We start from the raw sequence: 23074 nt of genomic DNA, 5'->3' as shown, positions 1-23074 counted from the left end.
ATAATTATAATAATACAATAAAGATTAAAGAAATTTTGTCACAAAAATATTCATACAAGAGAATTAAAATAAATACAATTTACAAAAGTAAGATTCGAAAATAATGAAATCCACAATTTAAATAATGAGCGAAATTTTATCTTACTTAAAAATTCATCAGCATTAGTAAAAAGTCGAAAAATTATGGGTTTTAAAACTTTAGTTAGTCTTAAACAATAAGAAATTCAATCGCTCGACTTTTGGCAACAATTTTGGTTTACTATCACTAAGAACTTTCATCGAAAGAGATTAATTCGAAGAAGTCGTTTCGCGAATAAGTAAGTAAGGAAAAAGAATGATGAGCACCGAGGCGAAAGGAGGTCTCTTTTTCTGTTAGATCTAGAATTTCTGGCGGAGGATATCGCAAAAATGTTTTAAAAATGCGATTGTAAGAAATTTTGAATTAGTTTCGGAGTCTTTTATCGCAGGAAACAGTTGGTTCATTTTTTGGTAGCCTTTTGTTTTTAGATAGAACAAAGAGAAACGATTATACTTGAGGAAAGTTAACGTTTCTTCGATCCTCCGCTAGAGAGCGGAAGTTTCGTATGTTTCTTCTTTGTCTAGTTTACTGCGAATTCGTTTCGCATTACGTCTGCTTTTTCACTTGTAATGTTCGAACGAGTGATTGCACCACTGCACACTTCTTTCTTTTCCTTAGATAATTTTGCGAATCGATGAATTTCTTATTGGTTAAAATACAATTTAATTTTAAAAGTTTACAATTGAATGTTCGGTTTTAGAATTTATTCGATGATATAGATATAGTCTATAAATTATGGAAATTTTAAAAAACATTTCAAGAAATGTATGAATATGATAGTATAATTGTAACATTATATTATCAATTATAAGGAAATACTATGTTTTAATAATCTTACTGGAAATCTACTTTAATCTGTTAAATATCGGGCAATAAGAATTATATGTAATATTATATAATTGAAAAATATAAAAAATAAAATAATTTATTGTTATATGAAACAAGAAAAAGTATATTAGGATTATAAAGAGTCTATTATACAATTTTAAAAAAGAAATTTTCTTAAGAGAAATATAGTTTATTATAATATACTTGTTATTTTTTCAAACTTGATAAACGATTTACAATTAAATGGAAGAGGAAACAATTACGAAAATGATGTTGAACAAGTATCTAAAAATTTATATGAATAAGACATTAATAAAACAATTCACAAATTAATGTTACAATTATTAATAATTAGATTAATAAGCTTATGCCTAAAATTAGCAAGTGTCTGGTGACTTAGCGAGAGACCATTGTAACCATTGTAAATATTATAATTACATAATTGTTAAGACCGGTAGTAATTCCAAGTGGACATAATTAACACAACGGAGGAAATTCATGAACAAACATGACCTTTCGCACATTTAATTTCGAGAAAGATTCAATTAAGAATAATTTAATGAGTATACCTCAAGTTTTATTATAATTTCATTACATTATTAGAAATATAAATTGTTAATGAAAAGCTGAGAGAATATACGTTTAATATTCCAAAAATCTTTTTTACTTAAAACGATATAATTGTCTCTCAAATTGCTCATTTTAAAATTATTCCGTTTTATTATATTTTGGAAAGGTTTGCTACCAAGAAAAGGGATACAAATCATGCTATATAAATCGTTGATTGTGAGCTCGTAATTTTTGAAAAGTTTCTTCGAGTATATTATTCATATTTCATCCGATGAACTTCTAACAAGCTCGTCTTAACTTTTCTCGATCTTGCAAAGTTTTTACGATGGCCTCGTTTCGATGCGAGGAAAACAGTTATTTTGCTTTATTGTCTTCGTATTTTCATTACGCCTTGGCTAAATACCCCGAACATCGGGAAATCCATTAACTATCTCCTCGGGATTTCCATTGTTATCGTATTTTCTCCCTTCTTCTTTTTCTCTCCTCCCGATTTCCGCTATCGTTCATCTGGATCTGACGTATCCTGACCAAGTTTCACCGGAATAAGTCGTTATAAGTTTAGAAAATTGTTACAACAAGTAGCGTCCCGTAAAAAAATTTCTCTGCAAAGTACCCTTTTCACTTTTGTGGAGCACAGTGTTCGTTTTTGTAAGTGTCTCATTACCGGTTAACTTTGTGCACTTTTCCCAAGAGCTTGTTTTTTCTTACGTATGTGTATGTGTGTGTACGTATCTTTTTTCTTTCTCTCATTTTAAATTGTAACAATGAACGCGAAGAGCAACAATGTATATGCAAATATTTTGAATGCTTCTGTTACATAATTATTTATTTCTCTGTTGGAATATACAATATTAATTTTTACCCTCTTATAGAAATGTATTAAATTTTCCAATGTGTTGAATTACACAAATGAATTGTACGATCGAACGTATCAAAATATACCTATAATTAATTTTGATAACTAACCGAAATATTTGTCATTTATGAATACGATGAATTGTACATTTGTACCAAATAACAAACGTATTTTATATTTGTTGAGGCAGCAACTTATAAATGTGATATAATCAGCACTCTGCAATCAAACAAGGCAGTATTCGCACATCTGTGCAAATATATTGCAGAATTATTTAATAAACTGAGATATTAGAGTAAAAAAATGTTCATAATAAATATCTCGTTATTGTGTTGTACATATATAATAGTTTATATAACATGTTGTCAATCAATATAATTAGCAAAAATAAGAAGAACGAGTCAGAGAAAGAAGAGATACGTTTTACAAAGTAAAAGACAAAAGAATATTTCGAGAATAAAATATCGCGTGTATATTTCAGACACTGATCTATTTAAAAATTGTTATTTCATATATATATACACTGGTATCATCGTGTACATGACACATTCCGCTTTAAATTTAAATTAGTCGTTATAGTTTCCAGTGATAAATGGTTGTTCGTCATCAATGTCGAAACCACGTGTGCCAAATCAAAGAGGTTGAAGCTTTACAAGCTTGATAGTGCTTATTATAATGTTTCTACATCTCGAATGTATTAGTGTAAAATGATCAAAGGGAGTTTCGAAATTCAAAAAAATTTGAAAATATTATAATACAAGTAACTTATTGATGTCATTAATAATGAAATTTTTAAAAGAAAGAATATCGTTTTAAGAGAAATCGCAGAAATAAGTAATTGAAATAAAGTATATAGAAATAAAATATAGAGCGAAATATTTACATAACTGTTCAAGATATTTTTAAACAGTATGATTAATGGAATTATGTAATAGCAGTTGCAGCTTTATAATAAATTTTCTTCAAGGCACCTGCTGTACCATAACTGTTGGATCGATGTCAACCATATGTGCACACAAGGCTTATGAACTAGCATTAAAAACTGTCTAACTCGACTGAGAGTTGTCAGATTTGCCTCGAAACAATGAATAATACATAACGCGAAAAGTTCAACAAATCGTCGACTTGTTAACTTGCTTTGTTTCTTACCTTTTAGAATCTTTTTATGGATGAAGATTATGGTTTACCACTTGAAATTTGCATTTTGATACACTTGCTTATTTCTCTCCATTATTTCTCTCCGAAAGAAATGAAGAATGAATCGAGAATAACTCTTTCAACGAAAATAATATTCATTTTAATTTATACCCAAAGATATTTTTATCTTATTACTATTTTTTCCTCTCCTCATTCTTTTCAAAATCCCTTTCTAATCTAATTTCCCCCTTATTTATCCTTAACACTACATTTTCATCGTCATCATCATCCCTCACTTTACTTTTCAAAACTCGATCGAAACGCAAATATTTAATTACAACAAACATGTATCGGCCAATATTATCCTAACCTCAATCATCGATTGAATTCACATTTATTAATTCCTCCCTATATCAATCTGCTCTCTTTCTCTGCTCTCTATCACTTTAAAAATCCTCCATTCTGGATAAAAATTCCAAAATTGTTCCACCACACCCAACAAAATAAATCCAAAATAAATCCACCCCTTGCATTCCGTCCACGCGCAAGAGACGCCGGGCCAAGAATACGCGCGTAGCCAACCATTCACAAAGGAAATCCCCCAGGCGACGAAAAATCAAGCGGGCATTGTATCGATTCGGAGGGGACACGTTTCGACCATTTTGTCGCGTCATTATCGCGCGTACGTCGTTCACGGTATCGCGAGCCACGGTATCGTGAAAGCGGCGGAAGTCGAGCACTCTTGGCGGTCATTGAAAGCGCTCGAGGCAATCGCAATCCGGCCGACCCTTGTACGTCTATTTCGGTCAATTTAACGCCATCGGGTGGACAATTGACCGGGTCGGTCAACGAAAGAACGCAGACGAACGTGTGTTGTATGCGAACGAAAGGGGGAGAGGGAGGGCCTTCCGTCGTTTTCCGTCGTTCAAATGTAGGGAGGGAGGGGAGGTGAAAGGTCAGGGCGCATTATCATAGCCTCGTGTAACATCCGCGTCGAGGAACTTGAACTTTGCGCTGATCGATAACAGCTGGTGTTATCGTGGCGAAAGGGAACGCTCGCGAGTTAATCACGCGAGAATAATGGCGATACGTCTCTGTTTTCGCGGCCAGTCCGAAATTGTATGTCCGATGCGCGGGGTTAAGAAGATCGGAATAGATATTTCGATGTTATATTTAACGCGTGTCGAAGTTCAAGTACGATGATGATGGGTTATTTCGATCCATTTTGTTAACGTAAAATCGGTAGAATTGATTAATTAGGTATGGGTATTATGGATTATACATATCTATTTTTTCGATGTTATTAATTATCGCGAATTCCGAATTTATATTTATTATTAGGGGATTTTTGTTTTGAGAGAAAATGTGGGTAAATAATATTTTGCATAAATGCATTATTTCAAATTCAAATTACATGTTGTTAAGAGTTTAAAAAAAGAGATATATTCCTGTGTTAAAAATAAATTCTTGTTATGTGCTTGGAGTAACATCATTAAAAACAACCATTAAAAACTACTTTAAGAAGCGTGTATCCCATTAAATCGATGATTAATACCATGCAACAATAAATGATTTTCATGTTATTTTTTTTTTTCTCGAATCTTTTGCAACTTGCGATTCATCCTGTAAAATTCTAGTTTATATGCCTCTACTCCGGCCGCCTCTTTTCATTACAAAATTATCTGTAAACTTGGCACGTCACGGCCGGTTTTAAAAATTTTATAAATTACGATGGTGGAAAGTGAAATATTCCGTTCGCGTAAATCCTGAGCGTTTAAATGTAGCATAACAATTCCGTGATTGTTTATCATGCGTGATGTGTGAAATAATTCTGCGTATTTTTGTGTAGATATCAATGAGTGTACAGTTGACAACGGTGGGTGCACAGAAGTCTGCGAAAATACGGATGGAAGCTTCTTCTGCGCCTGTGACGGTGACGAAAAAGCTCTGTCGTCGGATGGCAAGTCCTGCGTGGGTGAGTTTCTCATTTTCTAGAGAATGTTTCATAATTTTATCAATGGTTTCTTTGATTTCTTTTTTTTTCTATATCAAATATTACCTAAATAAAGTAAAAGTATCATTAAAGTATCTGGCTAAGATCTGATGTTTAGTTTTTTCTTAGTTTTAAGTAGAATTTCTGAAAAGAAAGTATTGCCAGATTTATTTTTGAATATTTATCATTTTATTTCACAGTAAATACTCGAATATACATCTAATGTATAACGATTCAATGAAAATTTTATAATTAAAATCCCATCATATTCAAAAAAAAAAAAAAAAAACGTTCGAATTAAAAGGAAGGATGAAACGAAAATTTTTCACTTTTCAAATTTCTTCTCTTTCAACAAAAAAAAAAAAAATTCAACAAAATTCATCTTCATCTTTGAATCTTCGTTCACTAAGAAAAAAGTTAACCATTTATTGAACAAGAAACGTTTTCTTCCCCATCCATTATCGTATCAAATCGCCCAGCAATTTTGATACATCCTGTACTTGTCGTCCCTCGAAATGTTCTCTTTTCTTGGGAGGGAAGTTTCGGAACTCCTTTTCATTCGACTACTCGTTCCATCCTCGAGGATCATACATCATTCGCGCGTCTGGGAAACGCAATATGTTCCACAGAGAGGCGGGGGGAAATTTCTCGGCTATGTAATAATGCTATCATGGACACACACGCGACGAGAAGCGTTTTTGCGATTAATACTTACACGGCTGAGTAATACTTGCCTTTTATTCGCGGGACAACTACAAATTTACCCGCGTTTCCTGCAGTCGGATTAATCCACCGTGCCTCGAGGCACCTTCTCACTTGGATGGAATGAGGAAATCTGAATTGCGTGTTTATCTTTTAATAGTGCTTTTGATCTTCGTAGATTTCGTAGATACGAAAAGATAATCTCTGTGGAATTAAATTTTTAAGAGTTTTGAAGTTTCCGCTTTTCTTCCAATATATTTTAAACTTGTACTTTCGTTGACTTTTTAGATCTTTTTTTTTTTTTTATACGTATTATATTTTCTTCTATTATAAATTTATTCGTATTTCAAAACAAAACGATGTCCACAATGTAAATTAACGAACGAGAAATTTTTGTGAAATTTTTTAATCTTAATTCCGAATTTTTTTCGTTCATTGTGTCAGAATTATCTTTACATAGTGTGAAATATTATTCGTTGAAAACTAAATTATCATAGAATTATCGAATAAAAAATTTCTGGAAATAATATGGAAATCTATGGGATTAAAATCAACTGGAAATAATAATTTTTAAAATTGTTTGGGCATCAAAAAATATAATCAAATTCTTCTGGCAATTCTCTTCCTTTAACAATTCAAACATCGCTATAAATTAATTTTTATTAGAAAAAGAAATGTTTCTACGTTTCATTTCACATTATTTCTTGTCTGTACGTATGACGAAGTTAACGTGTCTATTTTTTCCCTCTTACTTCATTGAACCACTTATATCGCATATCGTACATCGCTGTCAGTAATTTTTTCAAGTACTAGATGATTTAGAACGTTTTCGCTCTGAGAAATTTCTAGACGATTACTTCTTGACGATTTATCGAATATTTCTGCTACTGAAATTTTCCGATTTTAATCTTTGTCTTCTTTTTTCTATTTATTTTATTAGTTTCACGTTGAAGTAGATTTGAATTGATTTTATATGACTTTTTTTAAGTCATAGCTACGCTGATTTTTATGCAGAAACATATTTTTCCAGAAAGAAACGTATCTATAATTTACCTTAAAGCTCGATTAAACTTTATTGAAATTAAAGAAACTTCAAAGCGTTATAACTTCGAGAATAATGATTTCTAATTAATAAATGAAAGATCATTGGAAGCGCGAAACCTTGCTCTTTAAAACGCATTTTCATTCGTCCCGATACGACTTCCGGTTCCCGAGATACCATCGTTCAAAGAGAAGATAATTTTTAACCATTTAACTTAAACCTGATTAAACTCTATTAAAATTAGAAAAATTTTAAACCGCTATAACTTCGAAGATAGTGACTTCCGGTCGATGAGTAAAGAATCATCAGAGGCGCGGAACTTTTCTCTTTAAAACGTATTTTTATTCGTCCCGATACGACTTCCGGTTCCCGAGATATCGTCGTGTAAAGGAAAAGACAATTTTTGGTTATTTTACTATCTGCGTCCTCGTCGCTTACTCGGATCTCTCGCTCGCACTTCTTCTCACTGACCTATTCCAAATTCCAGACCAATGACAGACGCGATTCCTGGAAAAACGTAGTACACGATTCTTGGAAGAATGTAGTACGTATTTCCAAGAAAAAATATAGGTCATCGAGTTGCAAGCCCATTCATGATCTCTGCACGTCGCCTCGCGCTTCTCGATACTTCAAGTCTTTATATTTCGGCAACCGATAGAGATATCGGGATGAAACAAAAAGGAGCTTCAATGTATCGTTTCACTCTATCCCTCGAGTGTGTTTTAATGACAGAATTTTCAATTTCTTCTTGCACTTTTTATATCGAAAAATCAGAGTTTCATTTGTGATTCTGTACGAACGGCAGTGGTTTATTATTAGAGGCTTAAGTTTATCTAATTTCACTTCTAATTTTATATAAATGTACAAAATGATCTTTGTATTATTTTAATGATTTATATTGAGTTGTAACTGTAACATTTATGGGGATGATAGAAGACAAGATTAGTGCCTGTCATCGATATTTTTTTCTCGAAGAAGCTAAGGTTAGTTTTTCAAATAATCAATTTTCAAAAATCAATTTTTAGCTTTCGCGTAAAAAAATTATTTTGAGTCTCAATTACTTCTCCCATCGAATCCATCAAATTTTTTTAATTCTCTCCATAAAGAAGAAAGAATAAACTTCTCGTTATATTTTTTTTTTTTTTCAAGCATTGTACTCGATTTTGCAAACGTAATTTTCGCCGATAATAGAATAGAATTCGACAATTATCGGTTCGTCGCTGAATGTAAACCATCGTGGCGAGACGGAATAACTGTGCAAACAATCACAATCTGGGTCACTTGATTTCAAATTCTCGGAGAAACTTGTAAAATATTAGCGTGCACCTTTATCCAATGCAAATTTCACGTTGGAACTTCTTGTGTCTTTCTTATTGCCTGGTAAGTTTATGAAAACGAGAAAGTAAACTCGTGGAACAAAAATTTGAACAAGTTGGAAAACGAAATCGGAATAATACGGTGAAAGTTGAAATTTCAATTTCATAAGGATAGAAATGTATTTCGAATTAACCGGTGTTGTTTCCTTTTCAGATTTTGCATATCGTATAAATGGATGGAAAGATGACAAACTTTTATAACAATTACAATACATCGTGTCAATATTTTCAAATCGATATTTAAAATAAAAAGAAAGCGTCGAATTTATATTAGAGTCAAATTATGAAATTGAATTGTGTGTATTGATTCTTATGTAAATATTGTAAAATTTTAATGTCATTTATCCCTTAGATAGACTAATAGATTTTTAATTTCATCATAGTTTTCTGATGATTTTTCGAACAAATTATATTTCCAAAATTTTTTTAATTTATTCGCATTTAACAAACAAATTAGCTTTCAATGGAATGATTCATATCGTAGGATTATTTGTTTAGTTATAGGACTACAGATAAAGCAAATCGACGTTGCACTATCTTAATCCTTCTGTTGCTAACGAGGGCTTTACTCGTCATCTATGAAGCGGTCTAAAAGCATTAACGTTGACTTAGTCCTTAGTCCGAAAGCAGATTCCAAATACCAGAATTAACTTACTTATACCTAGATTTAATAACCACATATTGATACGCGTTAAATTTATTTCTTTAAATTTATATATTATGATAATTCTGTTATTCGAAATTTGGAATGTGTAATGCATAATTGTTTGATCCACTTTGTCATAATGGAAGAGAAAGATAGAAAGATTGGAGGAATGCCGTTTCTGATGATTTGAAAACACAAACTTGATAAGAGGAATCTCAGAATCATGAAATTGATACCAAAATTTAGACGAAGTTTAATTTAAACAAAGAACGTTCGTTTAATAATTTCCCAAAATTCTAAACCTTAAGTAGAAAAAAATAAATAAATAATGGCGACGAAAACAAATGCTTGGAATCCTTTTCGCAACATTAGATCCGGAATTCAATAAGTGCAAATCAACCAAGAGGAAAATTGCAAATGTTGTGCGAACACGAGATTGCTCCTTAATGAGTTAATCGATATCGGAAATTGGCGATTTGAAACCGAGGTATTGCAGACATTGCAGGTCCCCAAGATTTTCCGTCAAGTGACCCGTTTTACGCTCGAAATCCAGCTTTCCATTGAAACAATCCATTGGGACAATCGTCGATACTAGCTCGCCCCGTGCAGAACCGTCACGGATCTGATTCTTGCAAATGTAGCACCGACACGTGTCGTCTCCCCCCCCCCCCTCTCCCACCACGATCGTCATTAACATCCACGATTCGTATATTAGGGTAGCAGACATGGGGAATAATAGGAGCAGGCATTCAACACGGAGTGCTGCAACGCTTGGGCGATGTCGCGGGATCGACATCTCGGTTACGCCCTTGCTAGATTGGATATTAACGGTGACAGAAATTACCTTGATTTCGGGGTAAATTCGTGGAAAGTCTGGCTAATTATAAATGGACCGAGAGATTCGTAGCTTCGTATCGATTTAACAAGAATGGAATAGGAATCGAATGTATTTGACGAATATTCGAGAGATGTGCTGTTTATAGGTTTTTTTTTTTCTTTTTTATTCATCAACAAATGATTCCTTTCTATGTAGAAAAATAATATAACTTAAAGGATTTCTAACTTACATCGTGAATGTGAAATGTTTTGCACGTTTTACAATTTATAACGTAAAGATTAAAGAAAAATATTATAATATAATAATATAATAAAAATAAGAGAGATTGATATAAACTTTTTAATCAAGCTTCTTTCAAACTTGCTTCAATTAAATTGTAAATTAAATCTTCAACTAAAAGGAATGTGGCATTTGATTATATTATTTTCTCGGTTATTTTTTACATTTTATAGAAAATAAGAATTCGCTTAAACAACAATATTATATATATTTCACGCGCAATAGAGTAATATTTCTTTCTTATTTCTCGACTCTTTGTCACAGAAAGACAAAGAAGGGTTAAAGATATATGAGCTCACGTTTAAAAAAAAAAATGTTCGTTTTCTAATAACACAGCCTCAGGACAGACTTCGATATTTCTTTTCAGATATAAATAATGTATCCTGCCCACCGTTGAATCCGGAGGGTCGAGGATATTTAATGTGTTCACGTTTAGCTACTCCAAAGCCATGGAGAGGTAGACGAAGAGTGGCCAATCGACCAGGTACCAAATGTTTCTTGAAGTGTCCCCATGGGTATCAACTTCACGGAGAATACGAATTGACTTGTAGATCGGATGGTTCGTGGGACGGTCCAAAGCACGGCGAGTGTGTCAGTAAGTAAGAAAATTTGTTTTATCTTTTTTTCCTTTTTATTTTTTTTTTTATTTTCAATTTGGGATTACAATGTATAATATATTAATAATATTAATATACGTATAATTAATTGAAATCGATTTGAAATAAATGTTTATTTAAAGTGATAATTTGTTAATGAAAATTCAAGAGTATTTCTGAAATTAGGCTTTCTAATAATCTACTTTTTCGTGTGAAACGCAGAGTTAACAATTAACAATACTATATTACCAGCTTGAATAATCAAACATATTGATACGATCAAATATTCGAGTCTCTATATATATTTAGTGTTTGCATAGTATTATCGCAGTTTACGTCTTTCCAACCATTCCGATTAAACGCGAGAAATTTGTTGATTTAAAGTACAAAAATTTGTCTCTGCGTAAGAAGAAATAGAAGAAATACGTGTAAAATAAGGAATTTATAATAAAAACTTAATTTTATTTTTAAGAATATTAACAGGACGAATTTGTGTGTACTAAATAATTAAAATTAAAAGTGAAACTCATATTACTGCTACATAATATTATTTTAATATTGTGTAAGTACAATCTATCTTTATCTTTTCTTCGTATCATCCCATTCTATTTATTATCTTTTACTTACTTCTTTTAACGTCAACATAAATCCATCCATCTCACGAATAAACCCCATTCTGAAAATAATTTAACTTTCGACTCGCTATTACACGTAATTCAAATTCAACGGTGTCCTGTATCTCGACGCCTCTTTTACCCACTAACGATAGCATCACTTTTTTTCTAACGATTTCTATTTCTTTTGTTGCAGGATACAGCAAGCCTCGTTTAGAGTGCCCGAAAGATGTGATGGCGGAACTGCCACCAGGGAGAGACGAGGCCTTCGTGACGTTCGATCAACCGTCGACAGATCTCGACTGGTTCCGGTACGTTCGATCGAAACCCTCCTGGGGGACCAGGCTGGAGGCTAATCTAACCCCGGGTGTGCATGAGATCACGTTCTTCGCGAGACACCCGGTATCGAAGAAGCAAGCTAGCTGCGTGTTGCGCATCATTGTCAAAGGTGATTAATTAATGGCCTGTGCATGAAATCGATGCGTGAAATCTAAACTCGCCAATGATAATCGGTATTGATCGTTAAACCCTTCTATTAATCAATTGGGATGGATCTTATCCTGGTCGATAGAACGGGGAACAATTAATTTTCCTGGGTTTAAGGGACTGTTGAGGGTACGTATAATGATGTATTAATCTTCTTTCATTCGATTGACAATCCTTTTTTTTTTGAAATTATTATCGACATTATTATTATTGATTAATTTTTATTACGAGTAGAGTAGATTTATCAAGATATCGCATGAAAAATCATTTTGAACATAATAAGAAAGCACCTCTCCTTTTCATATGTTATTCGAGAACGTTGATATTTAATGATACGAAAAAATTCTTTAAAAACTATTTTTAATTAAAATCATTTGATATTTGATCATTTATCGTAGATAATAATTCGTGTTTTACCGTCTCTATATTTAAATTTCATCGATTTTCTCACATTTTCAAAAACTCGATACATTATCGCTTTAAATCATAATTCGATTAAATCCCTTAATTCGAAGAATTCCCCATTTCCTCGAACTCATTTCGAAAACATTCAAAAACCTTCCCTTCCTCCTTTTCCTTCCATTCCCCTTTTAATTAACCCTTCCTTCACCTCCCCTATTTCCACACCACAGCAAAACGAAATCCTTTAAATTAAACGAAGGAACCCACCCCGCCAAGGAAAAATTCCGAAACGACGATCCGGAGATGTGGGTCGACGTCAGCCTCTCTTCCAGAAGTGGAAGAAGGTTTCGCGTGTTCCTGACTGAAAACCTATTACTGGAATAGCCGTGAGCCCATTCACCCCGCATTTTCTCCCGACTTAATGCGTCATTACGCGTTTTCGAGGCGAGCGTGTCGCTTAAAAAGCTTCCAGTGGCGGTGGCCATTAACACGATCATCCAACGAAAGTTAGACTCTAAGATGCGCGAAAATGCGGTACGTTCTTTCATTAAAACGCGACACTTAAAGCGCGGTATTCGATTGTCTCGACTTACCAATGAAGAATGAAAGCTATAACCTGTGTTCAACGAAAGGAATAGTAGAACATAAACAGAATGCCTGCGATCGATGCACGAAGCAGAATTATAGAATTTTAACGATTGGAATTAAGAATAAAGTTATTCCAATGAGTTATTATCTTCGAATAATTTACTATTCAAAGGATAATCGCAATTAAAGTGATAAAATAAATACCATTCGAGTATTATAAATACAATATACTTTATCTAAAATTTAAATTAATTTTTCAGCTCAACTTTGATTACACATGTTTTTCCAGGTAAATATTTCCACTAAATACTTCGTGCCTGACGGTTCTAATTTATATTAATCATATTGTGGATAAAAAGAAAAGATCCAACTAACTAATGTATCGGTACAGTTAGATTAGAAATAGAAAAAAGTAATGATGTCGCGTTGCAGTTTAACACCATCGAACAGCTCAAAAATATGAAACAACTTTAAAAGGAAATATCATTTACTCGTTTCCTTGAACGTGGTATCCCTCTAAATTTCGAGCAACCATCCCATGAAAATCTCCACCCGAACGTTTCTTCTTCTTGCTTGGCCTGGACGAAATCTCAGACGGTTTTAATTAAATGCGTTTCCGGGATAAGGTTCGCCGCAATGGTGTATAATCTAGGGATCGTTGGCCCCGTTGGATTAGATTATTCGATGAATCCTCTCCCCGAGTGAACGCTCGACTGATTCTTCCTGGAAACCGTGGGTGAATTCCCTAGCGAGAGTACGTACCCTTACAACGTTGTTTTTCCCTTGGATCGCGAGCTTTTCGGATTAATGAATATCGAGCAGATATGTAGACGTTTTCAGGTAACGTTTCCCGCGTGAATGGATAGGAGAAATGGGGCAACAAATTGGGATGCTGTGTCGAGCGAGCTATGTTGATTGGAATAATTAGGAGGGCGGTTTGAATGAGGGGAGGGGAGGGAGAGGCAAGTGGTGTGTTTGAGTCGCGTGATTCGCGTAGGAGGAATAGACGGATGATATGTGTATATGATATATGCGTTGAGCTTCTTTTGACTCCATTTTGGTAAGTATTTTTATACGTGGAGAGTTTCTTTTTTCGATCTTTTAGACGAGGAATGATTCATAAGAGTTTGAACGATCACGATGACGATGATGAAACGAAAGGTTATATTTAGATGAAAAACTTAGATTGAAAGAGATTTTATATTCTGCGAGGTTGATTAATTTCGTAGAATTTACTTAAAATTATCTTTTTAATTTTTTAATCCTTGTATTTATTACTTAATAATGAAGATATTTAAGATTTCGTTTATTTCGAAATTATATCCAATGCTCGAACTCTTTTCAATCAGTTGCGTTCTATATAAATAAATTTAGAACGTAGTACTTTATTCAAAATTATATCAGCATCGTTTATCATCATTGCTGTGTTTTTAATTAGCGAAGCGTAATTAATAAAACCGAGTCGTCGAATTACACGATTAATAATTTTCAAACATTTCGCGTCGACAAAACTCTCTCTCTCTCTCTCTCTCGTTTGCTCTCTATCCGTACCAGCTGTAATTCCATCCTTCATTTAACTTTTTCCCTTATTTCCATTTTCCCTTCGTTGAAATAAAAATGTTTTTGCGTTAAAAGGGCGTACTTGGCAACGTTGGTAATTAAAAATGGAATTGACTGGGTTTAAAGGGAGAAATGGGATTAAATTGCCGCTTAATCTACATTACTCGCTATGATCTGAAAGATGTTTAAAAAAATCTATGTAAAATCGTACGCTAAAGATCATCTTTTTGTTTTTTACGTCGACGTTAACGAGCAATTCAAATTTAATTTAATGCATGCGAGCGGACGTAATCGTATTCTGTCTTATTAGCTGGAAATTAATATCATTTCGAGGTAAACAAGACGTGGAACGTGATCGTTTAATTGCTTTCTCAATATAGACTAACGTTCGTATTGTTCGCTTGCTTTTATTAAAACAAATTAATTTGATCGAATTGAAATTATTGTCGTGTGTAAATTATGTATTACGTGTAAATAACCGATAAATGGATTTTGATTAATCTTTAAAAATTTATTTATGAAACAATATTTACGATTTTCTCAATCATCGCGGACATTTTTCTTTTTTAATTGTTAATTAACTGCGAATGAAAAAAGAATTTGTAGAGATCGTATAATTATTTTTTTTCACGTTTTATTAATCAATAAATCAAATGAAAAGAGAGTCAAATTACAGAAGCGATAATTGCTTATCTAGTTTTCATTCACTCGTTATTTAATTAAGATTAAAGAAATTATAACCACCATCTTTTTTGCGAAACTTTTCCAAAAAGTTATTCGTTTCTTTAATCTTAATATTCAAATTTCTTCGCTATATCTGTATGAAAAGCATCGTGCATGGGATAAAAAAAAAAAAAAAAACGATTTACTGTATAACGATGATCATGCAAACCGTTATTCTTTTCTTATCTCGAAGGGGGAAGGTAAATAAAAAAGAATGAAATATAATAGTCTATCTAACCCGGAATGAAGTTGCCATAAATGCAAAAATCCATAGTTACGTGGAAGACATGCAACGAATATATAATTTACTGCATATGTTTTATATCACAAGGATTAGATTTTCCAGTTTTTCGCGGAACCACGCATATTTTATAATACTATCTAACTTCATAATTATGCATGGATAGGAAAAAAACGAAAAATGAAAAAGTTGTTCAATTTCGAAAAAATTCGAGAGTAGTGTAAAATTGTTTTTAAAAAAGAAGTTTTCTCGAGAATAATTGGATTCGAGAAACCACACCTTTTTAGATTTGACATGAGATGGTATTAGGATTTCTAATGTTTTTTTACATTTCTTATTAATATACCTGAAAATGTATAATAACAATCTATTAACGAAATAACAATGATAATGATAGTTTCCTTAATCCAGATTATCCTTCTCTCACGTAACTTCTTCTAATTTCTTCAATCTTATTCCTTAAACTAATATTAGATACTTCGATTATTTTCCATATTTTTCACTATATTCGTGATGCCACTATCAGAATTCTTTGTCAGAATATTTTGTAAAAGTCATCGATCAATCATACCGTACTTAAGCGTTAATAAGCACTCTTATTCACCAATATCCAAATATCGATTCGATTAAATCTCTCTACACACATCTAATTCGCATCCAATCGTAATATTATCCATCGCATATAACGCAAGACTAATTCAGCGCATGACAACGTAAATTGCTATAATTCATGCAACATTAACGATTCGCTTTCTAAAGCAATTAAACGCGTTAATATTACAAGTGATCTTTCCGCAAACTGTGCTTGTTTCCTCTCACCGCGCAACAGTTTATTCCGGTTTGGCGTAAATTGAACGTAAAATATAATTTGCGAAATATTTCGCATACCATTATACGCGCGAATGTTCGCGTAACGTAATGGAACTATTTCATTTTTGCGTATTATGCCTCTAGGATGGATGATATGTAATGGATGGATAGAAGAACGAGTCGTGGATTTTGATCAAAGAAATATCCAATTTTTCATTTATATTATGCGCTCAGTAAAAAATTTTTGATTAGAAATGTTAAGAAATTTTAGGAGAAGATGAGGAGATGTTGCACAAAGAAAATCATTTTGTTAAAATTTGGAACATAGATCAATCACAATCATATCAAATAGTAAAAATTTGAAAATCTTTAAAAAAAAAAAAAAGAGAAAGAAAAGAAAATAGGTACTTAAATACTTGAGTATGGATGTTAAAATTCACAATCCCATATTTTCAATGATGAATATGATAAAATGAAATTCTCGCGCAAATGAGATCGTAGGGAAAACAGAATCCTAGATTTCAATTTTCATACGATCGTTAATTTCAACGCTGAATCTTGACGTTGTTCTATGCATTTTTCATCTCGTTCAAATATCGAGGTTTCATCGTAATCCAACGAAAACCGACTATCCTCAAAATAGGATGTAACGTGGGGAACAGGGTTGATTTTTCATTGCCCGATGTCCGAATTAATGGATTCGCGATGATCCGCACTGAGACTTGATTTACCGGAACTAATTAAAACGCAACCTGATGAAGTTTCTTCCCCCTTGACGTTGGAAACAGTTTTTAATCCATGAAGGAGGATGGGTTGCGTTGCGTTGCATTGTTTAACGTGGATAAAGGGAAGACGAGGATTTCAAAGCACGCGACGATTTCAATTTGCTATTCCTAACGACCCCTCCTCCCCTTTTAATTAAGTGATCAACATGTGTGGAATAATGTAGGGACTAATATTGTTGGGGATATTGTGATTGGATTGGATTTTAATATACATGATTTTCGGAGGCGGGGTCAATTTTAAAATGCGCTGCAGAGATGGCGCGACGATACAGATGGTACCATTACAGATTAACGAACGTATGCACATTTCGATATTGAAATCATTTATAAAAAAAAAAAGAAACTTCTACAGATTCTAATAGAACACAATCTCACAATTTTACAAAATTATATTCTGAATTTTTCCCACAATAAAATTTACGTTTCCAAATTGAATGAAATTTTTCTAATGAAATTTCCAACTCTTTATACCTGTACATCCACTGTGATCGTAAAAGATAGGGGGGGGGGGGGGTTGAATTTGAACGTATCCAAGGAGACACGTCGCTTATACCCTTTATGTAATCTTTTATTCTCTACTCGAAACGAGTGGTCCGCTCGTAAGCGGGGAGAGAAGGTCTTTTGATTGGATTTTATCGCGTTTCAGGAGGCGAGGCGCCAAAAGTTAAAGACTGTCCGAACGACATAGAGGTCACGGGGAGAAATGGGACAGCGATTACGTGGACCGAGCCAATTTTCACGGACAACGTGAAGGTGACCCGGATTAGGAGCAACGAGGTCAGTGTTAATTATAAAGCACTTAATTTCTTAACGACGTTCGATCATACCGCGATATATTGTCGAATGTGTGTCACGTTCGTTATTACGTTGATGCCTGCTGGAGAATAAGTTATAGGTTCTACATAGACTTTGGACTTCTTCGTTTGTACTAATCATGAAGATTTATACGAATGTATGGTTCGGTATGTTTCAATTATATAAGATGTTGATGAGACAGATTCGAAGGGTCGATTTTAGAGGCCAAAAGAAACTGAAAAGTTGGTCATCCATTAGTTATAAGGAATTGGAAGTTTTGTGTTAGATAAAGGGGGATAGAATAAAACTTGAAGCTAAAATTTTATTACGTGTCAGTTTTATATAACAACTTTTTCTACTTGTTTTGGATTTTAAAAATCTTATAACTAGTTATAATAGTTCAATAAATGATACTTGTTGATCGTAAATTACATAGTTTTATTAGATAATTGTATTATTATATTTCTGTTTTATCCATAGTCATAAAATAATTCTAGCATGTAATAATAGTTATATTTTGTAAATAATAATTTTACTTTGTTGGTTATGTTGAAAAATTGTATTAATTCAACTGTGTGAATATTTTTTTTTCACAAGAAAAGATTTAATTTTAAAAATTTAACAATGATTTTTTTAACGTAATTACATTCAACATTAAAAATTTATATATTCACACGGATAACGAGTGTAATAAAAATGAATAAATTGGCTATAATATATATTATATAATATATTTAAGTTTTTATAAAAAAAATTCACATTGATAAATTCAGCGTATAATATATTCATATTATATTCAAATTTAATTTTATACTTGTACTTTCAAAAAGAAAATAATAGAAATCTTTTAATTAAATTAAATGTCAAGATTAAAAAACTCAAAATCTTAAAGTTTTGAAATGATAGATCGTATATTGATAACGGATCATTTTTTGAGCCTCTTTATTTCATACTTTATTTAATAATGACATGAAAGATTTTTCTTGTTCAGCAATTGCATGAATCTCGATCAGTGTGAAATTCCATGCGGTTCTTATTAATTTCATACGCATCACAGCTTTATAGTCGATTCAATCGATGAAGGGATTTAATCAAATTTATAGGAATTAATCAAAGAATTTGAGAATATTTCGCTGAATATTCGCTGGAATCTTTAAAGATTGCATTAATTTAAAAAAAAGCTATATTCATATATACTCTACATTTGAATTGTTTTGCTCGATTATCGTCTATTTTGGACTCGTTATACTGTATGACAAAAATAGAAGAGAGAAAAGAAGAAAGTTATTTTAAAGTTATTTCGATAACTCTTCCTCTCTCTTTTCTTTCATTTTTATTATCACAAATTTACAAGATTTTTTCTTCATTTTTATAAATCGTGCATTTCATTTTTGCTAAGATTATTTTTCATTTTTAAATAGAATACATAACATTCAAATTTAAAGTACAATCATTCATATTCAATTCTAGATTATTATTTCGTTAACAATCGTTAATCTAAATGAAAAATCTAAACTGTAAATCCAAATCAATGTAAAATTTTCAAATTTTCAAATTAATTCGATATTTTATTTAATTAATAAGTATCTTATATAAATTAATAAGTAGAATACAGTATCTCTGTACGTCAACGATTGAATTTTTAAGAAATTTCATTATAAGAGAAACGTCATACATTCGTCTTTTTCGTAATTTGCTTCAATATTTCATATCAATACTATTATTTCATATCGCGTGGAGAAATTTAATCTTATACACGCATAATTAATTTTTATTTCTCAATAGATTTTTTATTTACATATATGAATTTTAAAGATTTTACATAATTTTTTATATAAACAGGTTTTTTGTGCTAAACACGAAGGAATTATATTCTCATTTGCATGAGTAATGATATAACTAAATACATGAATCCAAAGTTATAAAGATAGTGGATTGGAACAAACAGGAAGTATAAATATTTCAAGATTAAATTACTTAACAATTAATTCTCAAAAAAAATGAAAATTTCACGATTCTCCTTATCGAACAACTCTTAATATTTGATATAATTTACTCATGATTTAATGAATTTCGTTGAATAACAATTTAACAAAAGAAAAAAAAAAACGAAAAAGTAGCAATGCAGTTAATGCTGCAATAAGAAAAGATAGAATATTTATATTTTTGATTAAGAATTATTCGATAAATATTAAAAAAAAAAAAAAAAACAAATCATTCTTATGATCATTGAATATATTATATTCAAAAAAATTTGTATCAAACGACAAAAGAGGAATGGAAAAATTTTGCAAGCTGGATATGATTCGGTCATAACGATATCGACATGATTCATCTAACGAATGACAGTTTTCATTATCTATTAAATCGATGTGTCATAGTAATCGATGTCGATTTGTTCTCGTGTATCGGTTCAGAATAGCTCGGAGAGCAAACTGTAGAAAGTTTGACGAGAATTTAAACTGCGCTGTAGAAAGTTTGTGTGGAGAATCCATGTTTCTATGCAAATATCGTGTAACAATTTTGTTTACAAACTAACTTGGTAAATCGTGTTTCACGATTAAGTAACAATGTAGAGAGAATATGAAGCTGCCTCAATACCGGCCACCCTTTATTCTTTTTACACACATTCTAAATCTTCTTCCGTGCTTCAAGGTGGATCCAATTGAATTAAATTGCAGCTGAAACACGAGCAAATGTAAGGATAAAAGAGAATGAAAAAGAAAATTATTTTTTAGAAAATGAAATATTGCTACGCGAAAGTATCATAGAATAAGTTGGTAAATAAAAGCAGTTCTTATTTTTATAAATTTCTTCTTTACAAATTTTTATTTTATGTTGTGATTACGACTGAAAATCTCAAAATTTTTGCAAATCTAAAAATTTCTAATTTCTATTTTTTTAAACGCATAAAAGTTTTTTTTTTTTTAACATTCATTTTATATTTTATGAACATTTCATTTTATGAACATAATTTTTATATATAATATAATTTCTAATAAACTTTATGAATTTCTGATTTATGAACCGGGAATTCATTAATTCGTAAAAGCAAAAACTAAATGTACACGAGTAAAACAACTTATTCAATTTGCAAACGACTAACTAATTCATTAATTAATTTAAATTTATATAAAATTGTAGAATGTTAGAAAAATATACAATAAACATTTTATTTTTACATTATTTCATACTTTTTTATTAAAAATGAAATAAAATAATACAGAAATAGAATATTTTTAAACTATTCCGATTTTAATTACATCGAATACATTAGAAAACACATTGTAAAATATAAAATTCTATTGGAGAAATATTTGAAAAATTTACAAGATCCTATAAGAAAAGTATAAATAAAATAAATGTTAAAAACAATATAAAGTATTTACGAATTTAAAATTTTCAAAAATCGAGAACAACGAGTTTCTCGTTTGTACAATCTTCAACGTGGTTTTATTATTATCTAATACTAACCACATATTTTTTGGTATGTTTCAGAGTCCAGGACGACGTTTCGACGTCGGTGGCCACAGAGTGGAGTACGAGGCGAGCGATGAAGCAGGTTGGTCGAGCAAGTGCGTGTTCACCGTGGTCCTTCGTCAAGAGTGAGGCGGAAATTCGTGGACGATCAGGTGAGCGCGAGAACAAGGAAGAAGGAAGAGGAACAACGGAGAGAAAGAAGGAATTCAGGTAAAAGAGGGGGAAAGGTAGTAGCAGGCTGGAAGAGCAACGATAAGGTAATATAAATGGAAATGCTCTGGACTCATGCGTGTCGTATTCTTCGCGTGCGTAATGGATTTCGTTTTATTCGAAAGGTTAAACGTGAATGAGACATGTCTTGTCACGATATTCGTTGATACACGAGTATGTGTGTGTGTGTACACATGGAAATTTGTTCGTTTTAATGTTTGAAAGAGTAATTGGGTATTATCCTATTGGGTGGAATTAGAAGATGATTTAAATTTGGAAAAATGTTTGGGGAATTCTTTTTATTTTTTTTATGAATTCTGGAAAAAGAATTATAATTTTTCGTTTGGAATAATATTTAAAAAAAAGAGAAAAACGTACATTTATATATGGAAATATATGTAATTAGAAAGATGGTTGGAAAGTTTAAAAATTGCTTTTGGGATCTTTCTTTCAGGGGGATTGGAATTTTTATTATGATTATTCCATTAAAATTTTCACATTTGGGATTTTTACAATGTTTTTGATTATTCAAAACGTGGATACAAATTTTTTTTTGTGAAAATACTTTACGTATTGATTTTATTTTCTTTTGCTCTTATTATAATAATATATTAAACGTTATATTATCAAATTTTTAGTTGAATATTGGATTTAAAAATATTTCGTTTTCAGCATTATTACTTTTCTCCTTCAATTATTTAATATAAAATATACAATTCAAAAAGTTTAATAGCTCTATAGAATCGTTATTGTACAATATCGACAGAGATGATCTCAAGAATAATGGTTAATATCCTTGTTATATAATTCTCATAATTTTTTGATGATTATTGCCAATATTTGAATTCCCTAGTTCATAGTTTCGCAAACATTTACTTGTTAATGGCGTATCAACCATCTAAAATACTTTATAATTTCTATTACGCTTAAAGATCCTTCATTTTGAAACAGTTGGAATGTTATAGCGAAAAATATTATTCCAGTGGATATAATGTTATATTCGACCAGTATCTTCATCCTATTAAAGTTTAGAAGTGGAGCACTTAAGAAATGAAAGATGATGAAGTCTGAATCATCCCATTCGTGAAAATGCAATTAAATTTTTATCCACGTCTACACATATATATACGTCGATGATTATGAAAGTGGTTTAAATAAAAAAAAAACTTTATCTATTTATTTAATTTACATTTGCTCTATAAAATAGAATAGTATTATTTTTTAAAAGTGGTTGAAAATTGAATAGCGAAATGTGACGTGGAAAGTATATTTTTTAATAATGACGATTGTAAAAGTCGGAATATTTTAAAAAAAAAGTATACTGCTAGTCAGAGATATAGTTAGGTCTCCAAAATATAACTTCGATACATTCATCAAATCATAAAAAAAAAGTAATTATTTAATTAAATCAAAAGTAATCTAATAATAAACTGGTTAT

General features: G+C 31.5%; 1 protein-coding gene across 5 annotated transcripts in view; it reads left to right on the top strand.

Annotated features, from left to right (window-relative positions):
* Window positions 1–22815, top strand: part of LOC100872168 (uncharacterized) — a 66762-nt gene extending 43947 nt beyond the window's left edge. For all 5 annotated transcript variants that reach the window (XM_086907219.1, XM_086907218.1, XM_086907216.1 and 2 more), the window contains 5 exons: window positions 5320–5445; window positions 10714–10941; window positions 11753–12004; window positions 17798–17928; window positions 21445–22815. In XM_086907219.1, coding sequence (XP_086763345.1) covers window positions 5320–5445; window positions 10714–10941; window positions 11753–12004; window positions 17798–17928; window positions 21445–21555 — 848 coding nt within the window. In that variant the 3' untranslated portion in view covers window positions 21556–22815. The remainder of the gene's footprint in view (window positions 1–5319; window positions 5446–10713; window positions 10942–11752; window positions 12005–17797; window positions 17929–21444) is intronic.
* Window positions 22816–23074: the final 259 nt, after the last annotated feature.

Source organism: Apis florea, unplaced genomic scaffold, assembly GCF_048593485.1.
Source record: "Apis florea isolate Af1SG1 unplaced genomic scaffold, ASM4859348v1 contig_2835_pilon, whole genome shotgun sequence".
NCBI lineage: Eukaryota > Metazoa > Arthropoda > Insecta > Hymenoptera > Apidae > Apis > Apis florea.
This window is presented reverse-complemented; position numbering and strand designations above follow the sequence as displayed.